The sequence below is a fragment of the Benincasa hispida genome, chromosome 12 (assembly GCF_027475165.1).
Source record: "Benincasa hispida cultivar pf3 chromosome 12, pf3_genome.v1.1, whole genome shotgun sequence".
Lineage (NCBI taxonomy): Eukaryota > Viridiplantae > Streptophyta > Magnoliopsida > Cucurbitales > Cucurbitaceae > Benincasa > Benincasa hispida.
In genome coordinates, this window is record NC_143489.1 from 14,217,063 (window position 1) to 14,222,888 (window position 5,826).

At 28.5% G+C, this 5,826-nt stretch overlaps 1 protein-coding gene across 2 annotated transcripts; it reads left to right on the forward strand.

Annotated features, from left to right (window-relative positions):
- Positions 1-1,140: 1,140 nt before the first annotated feature.
- Positions 1,141-3,976, forward strand: LOC150031791 (protein RGF1 INDUCIBLE TRANSCRIPTION FACTOR 1-like). 2 transcript variants are annotated; one of them, XM_090308618.1, is made up of 5 exons: positions 1,141-1,230; positions 1,386-1,583; positions 2,116-2,190; positions 2,296-2,442; positions 3,513-3,976. In XM_090308618.1, the coding sequence occupies exons 2-5, from the start codon at positions 1,392-1,394 to the stop codon at positions 3,804-3,806; spliced, it is 708 nt and encodes a 235-aa protein (XP_090164744.1). In that variant the 5' UTR covers positions 1,141-1,230; positions 1,386-1,391; the 3' UTR covers positions 3,807-3,976. The 2 variants fall into 2 exon arrangements, with proteins under 2 accessions (XP_090164744.1, XP_090164743.1); XM_090308617.1 differs by having other exon boundaries at positions 1,192-1,315.
- Positions 3,977-5,826: the final 1,850 nt, after the last annotated feature.

Consider the following 5,826-nt stretch of genomic DNA (forward strand, 5'->3'; position numbering starts at 1 on the left):
GTAATTTAGTAACTATTTTATTTTTAATTTTTGAAAATTGTATCTGTTTCACAGAATTTCTGGATTATGTTTTTCATATTTTCTATGTCAACATATGAATTCTTTGCCAAATTTCAAAAACAAAAAATATTTTTTTATTCAAATTTTGACTTGAATTTTGAAAACACTATTAAAATATAGATGCAAAACATACGATTTAGTAGATGAAAGTGATGTTTAATTATAGACTTAATTTAAAAATAAATTTAAAACTAAAAACAAAATTATTATCAAACGAGACCTAATTTTTAGCTTTTGATTTTTAAAAAATATACTTATCTTCTCACAATTTTTTCTCAACAAATCTCATATTTAAAAGTATAGAGGTTTAGAAATAATCTAGTATTATTATTAATTACTCAACAACATGTGGGATGAAGAAGCAAACTTCTAACCCCAAAATTGATAATACAAACTTTATGTCAGTGAGTTGCTCATTTTGGCAGAAGTAGTCCATTATGAGTCGTTATCACTAAATCTTATATATGCAATATTACTTGTACTATAAAATCTATAATATCGAGTTATTAGTCAATTAGTGTTTAACAAGTATAAACATATAAGTTCAAATATTATTGTTCTCCTAGCTATGAATTGTTTGTGGTATTAGAGCTTTAGGATAAACATCTATGGTATCATTGATGGTCTAATTCTTACGCAATGCAAACTACCCTTTTCTCTATTCCTAAATCCCTTTGCTTTCTTCAATACATCATTTACTTTATTAAGTAAATATTTGAATTCATATATAGTTTAAATAAATATCATTACATAAATGGGGAAAATAATTGAAGAAAGAGCCGCCTTTCATATATGCATTTAAACCGATCAACAAATTTACAATAAGGAAGTTAGAAGGATGGGAGGAAAAATGCAATGGTGTGGTCACCATTTTCAAATAATTTAATTTTTAGAAGGAAAAAAAAGAAAAAGAAAAAGAAGAAGAAGAAGAAGAAGAGTGTGGAATAAATGGATTAATTAATTGGCATTCTGCTGCCCTCGTGATTCTTATTAAATGTTCTTCTCTTTCTCTTCACAAATTCAACCCGAATAAATACATAAATAAATTAAATTGCAATAATTTTTTAACATAGAAAAAGGGGGGGTTGTATTTTTGAAATTTGTGAAGTTAAATGCTTTAAATAATTGCGATATTGATGCCTTCAACTTCATCAATCTCTGCTTCCATAAGTACTTTTTTCTGCCTTATCTTTCTTTCACATTCTCTATTCCTTCTACAACGACCGTACATATTCAAATTACAAAAAAGAAAAAGGTCTCTTTTTTTCTTTTAAATACTTTTATTTTGTGGGTTTAGTTTAATTTTGTTTTTTTGTGTTTTACAGGTGAGTATGGTGAGAAAAGCTGATGAGAATAATTCAGTTCCTAAATGGCTTGAAATTCTTCTAGTAGAGAAATTCTTTACTCCATGTTCACTTCACAAGTCTTGTAAGAAGAATGACAAGACTTTCTTTTGCTTGTCTTGCTGCTCTGCCATTTGCTTCTCTTGCTTCTCTTCTCATCCTACTCATACTTTTCTTCAGGTATATCGTAACTCATCAACTTAAGTTTTTTTTTTTTTTTTTTTGAATTCACTACGTACAAGAGCATGTGTATCTCCCTCCCTTTAGTCACTCACAAAAACAAAAATTTAATAATAATTTAAAACAAAAGTAAGAAGAGTTTGTCACGTGCCAAATTAAATTGAACAATTGAATGAGATGCACAAAAATGAATGTAGCCTAAAATGCAATTATTTATGTATAAATAGTATCTTAACAAGAATTTTGTCTCTTTGTAGATGTTATTTTTAATCTAATTAACATCCATATAATTTTCAGTGATGGTATACATCAATATAAGATATGAACAAAATTGATTGAACCTACAAAAAAGAAAAGTAAGAAATTATAATATAATTATATAGGTATGAAAATCAGTAATTTACTCTCTCCTTCCTTCTTTAACCTGACGATTAAAGTTTAATTTTGATTCAAATGTATTGTAATATAACATATCAGCTAAAGCTTTTGGGACGATGACGGTTTGGTTGGGTTGGTTTTTGGTGATGGGCAGATAAGAAGATATGTGTACCATGAAGTTATACGACTAGGAGATGCTGAGAAGCTGCTGAATTGTTCTCTTGTACAAGTAATGATATTATAGTGCATATATATATTATTATGGTTTGCCATGAATATTAAGTTATAATATAATGTGTGTACTTTAAATATAATTGTGTGATATTTTGAACAGCCATACACAACAAATAGAGCAAAAGTAGTGTTTCTGAAACAAAGAAGGGCAAAGAGAAGAGGTTTGAGAGGAGGATCGGGTAATTTGTGCATCACATGCCTTCGCAGTCTTCAATATCCATATCTCTTTTGCTCTCTTTCATGCAAGGTCTTTTCTTATTCCCTTTTATGCTTTATTCATTACATTTTCTTTTACCTATTTTATACACTAATTCATTATTTGTTTGTGTTTATTTTATATTTAATAGATTTCTAATCAATTTAAACTTTTTAAAATTATTTCGTTTAATACGATCCTAAACTTTTAATTTTGTGTCTAGTAGATTTGTGCATTTAAAAAATAAAAAATTCAGGTATAAAATTTATAATTCTCAAAGTTCAACGACTATCAAATAGATACAAATATCAAAGTTAATTGACTAAATTTATAATTTCACTTATATTTTTTAATAGAATAGACAAAAATTTGACATTTTTTTTAATACAGAAAATGTTGGTGTGAATTTGAACTTTTACCTCAAAACAATTACTAAACTTTTTCATGTTTCAAAAACCTCACACTAAATATAATCAATTACAAGTTTAGTACTTTGCTTTTTTTTTCAATTTTCAATTGTCTATTTTGATCATTCAACTTTAAAAAATATTCAAATAAAAATTTGAATTTATTTAAGTTTGCCATCTAACACACACTATATATATATATATTTGAACTTATAATTCTATATTTAATACGTGTTTGGACTCATTCTCCATTTATTTTAAAATTTTATAGACCTAGTTAACTCAAAATTTAAAGTTTATAGTTCTTACCATACATAAAATTTACTTTTAGAAAAATAGTTGGGTACATCTTGAAATGTACTTATATTTATGTATCCTATTCTCATCAAACACATAAAAAATAAATTAAATTATTTCAAAAAAAGAGAGAAAATTTTGTGCGATCGAAGAATTTGATGAGATATACAAAGATAGATATTGTTGAGAGAATACTTTATGAAATAGATTTGTAGTGATTGTTAGGCACAAAATAGAAAAAGCCTCAATATTTATCATCAATTTTTAAAACTTTGAGAGCATAAAAGAAGAAAGTTATAAAGAGGTGGTTTTGGCAAATTTCCTCTAAATATTAATATCATACATATAAGGGTGGGGTTTCAAGTTTCTTACCAATAATTTAAGGGTTAATGTCTAATTATTGTGTGTTTTCTTTAGATGAATCAAAAGGTGAATGACAAAATTGAAATAATGAAGAAACAACAAAGGAATTATGATTATCTTCCAACTCGAAGCACAACAGAAAACCAAACCCCAACCTCCGTTCTGGAATTGGATTTCCCCTCCGCCGTCTCAGAAACCGCCGCCGCCATTAAATTAGTGAAGAAGAATCGTAGCTGTGTGAAATCGTTAGCGGCGGTTCTGTGCCGGCCGAGATGCTTCCCCATCTCCGATATCGGCACCGCCGTGAACCGCCGAAAGGGCGTTCCTCAAAGATCGCCGTTAACTTGATTTTCCTACTATATCTCTACCATATATTAATTATTATTATATATGTTTGCTTCGTTATGATATAATAATGTATGTAATCAAATTTCGTATTGTATATTGTAATTATTTCCCTAAAAGCCCTCTTGGCTGATTCAATGTGTTTCAATTTTATAATCCACACTTGCATTCAATAGCTATGACTTCCAATTATAGAAAAACTTTGCATTTAAGCATACTTGGACACAAAAATAGTACTAAGTAATGGTCACTTGGGAAGTGCAATAATTCTCATATTGCACGTACTCCTTTTTTAGAACTGGGTTAAAAAAAAACCACTACAACAAATTACTTTTCTTGGGTAAGAGTTAGAAACTATAAATTTTTTATGGTCTCATCTGTCAATCAACTATACTCAGCTTTGGCATTACAATAAATTACTAACCCTTTTATAAAGGTCTTCGTTCAAATGCCATGAACTTATTATCTAGAACTTAGATCGATCAAGTATGGATATCAAACTTAAGTTGAATTTATATTTGACATATTTATATTATTTACGTTTTTCACCCTAGAGTTTAGAGAACTCTAAAGGCGCCCCTGTTCTATATTATGAATAATTCCTTCTTATAATAAACTATTCTCCATCTATCCATAGATGCAGTTAATACACTGTTAGTAAACCATGTAAACCTTAGTATGTCGATTCTCTTTTGTTTTACGTTTTCTGTTTATCTTTGATTGTCGATTCTTAACAAATTGGTGTCAGAGTTAGGCCTTGATAAAGTCACGTCGATAAAATCTTTAGTTGTCGAATAATGAAGTGGGAGCCCTAGGCAGGTAGTGTGCTCAAGTGTAATTCGGATGGATGATCTACTTTGTGGTAGAGTTTGCAGTGCCCTCAAGTGTAAATTGAAGATCAGATGACTATTTGAAGAAATGTTCAGTGGTCATTTATTCGAAATGGGGATTGTTGAGAATGTGATATATCAAAGTTTCACATTGACTAGATAAGGGAATGGTCAGTGGGTTCATAAATGAGGACATATCTCTAATCATATTGAACCTTTTTAGCAAAACTTAAAGCAAAGTCATGAGGGTTAAAAACCAGCTTTATTAGTATATTTATGTAAAACAAATTTGATTATAGCTCAATTAGTTAGAATATGTATCTTCGATCAAAAGCTTAGAGTTCAAATTTCTTACTTCATATAATTTATTAAACTGAATAAACAGTGTAATCACATATATAAAATATAAAAAAGGTAAATACTTTAGGCAATGAGCACATGTCTAAAACCATGGGTAAGGATCCGTCAAAGATAACAAATAATTTGATCACATTGCATAATGCAATAGCCTCATTGAATTATAAACTATAGGGTATCCACCACACATATATTCACATATGTTCTTACCAATTATTATTTCTATGAATCTTTTTATTATCCTCAATATTAAAGATTCGTATCTGCCATCACCTTAAAATCCTCTTCCATGCTATATTATAGTGATAACAATTTATATGTTACCCTCATTGATATTGTGGACAACTTGATACTTACCTTAGCTATTAAAATGCTATAGTAATGTATGGTTGTCGGTCACTTATAATAAAGTTTTGACGTACCTATACAACAATTATTCAATTTAACATTAATGTATTTATATTTTAAATGATTCATTTCAATTGCCGAATCAATATAGAAAATATGGTTCTAAGAAGAGGGTACACAAAATATCGATTTTTCTTATTGTTCTTTTTGAATGTGTATTTACTAATAAAGTTATTATTAGTAGACAATATGTACATCTAGTCCTAATAAACTCAGACATGTTTTAAATTTTTCAAGCTATCTTGTCATTCCCAATAAAATGAAACTACTTATTCATCAAAGCAAATAATAAAAACTTTGTCTATGGAGAAAGTATTAAATGATGAGTGAGTTGTTCTAGACTTTATGTTAGAGTTAATTAGAAAAGACTCCTTCACTAAACTTTCAATAGAAACTTTTTTTCCAAAATGATCACAGTTCAACTGACG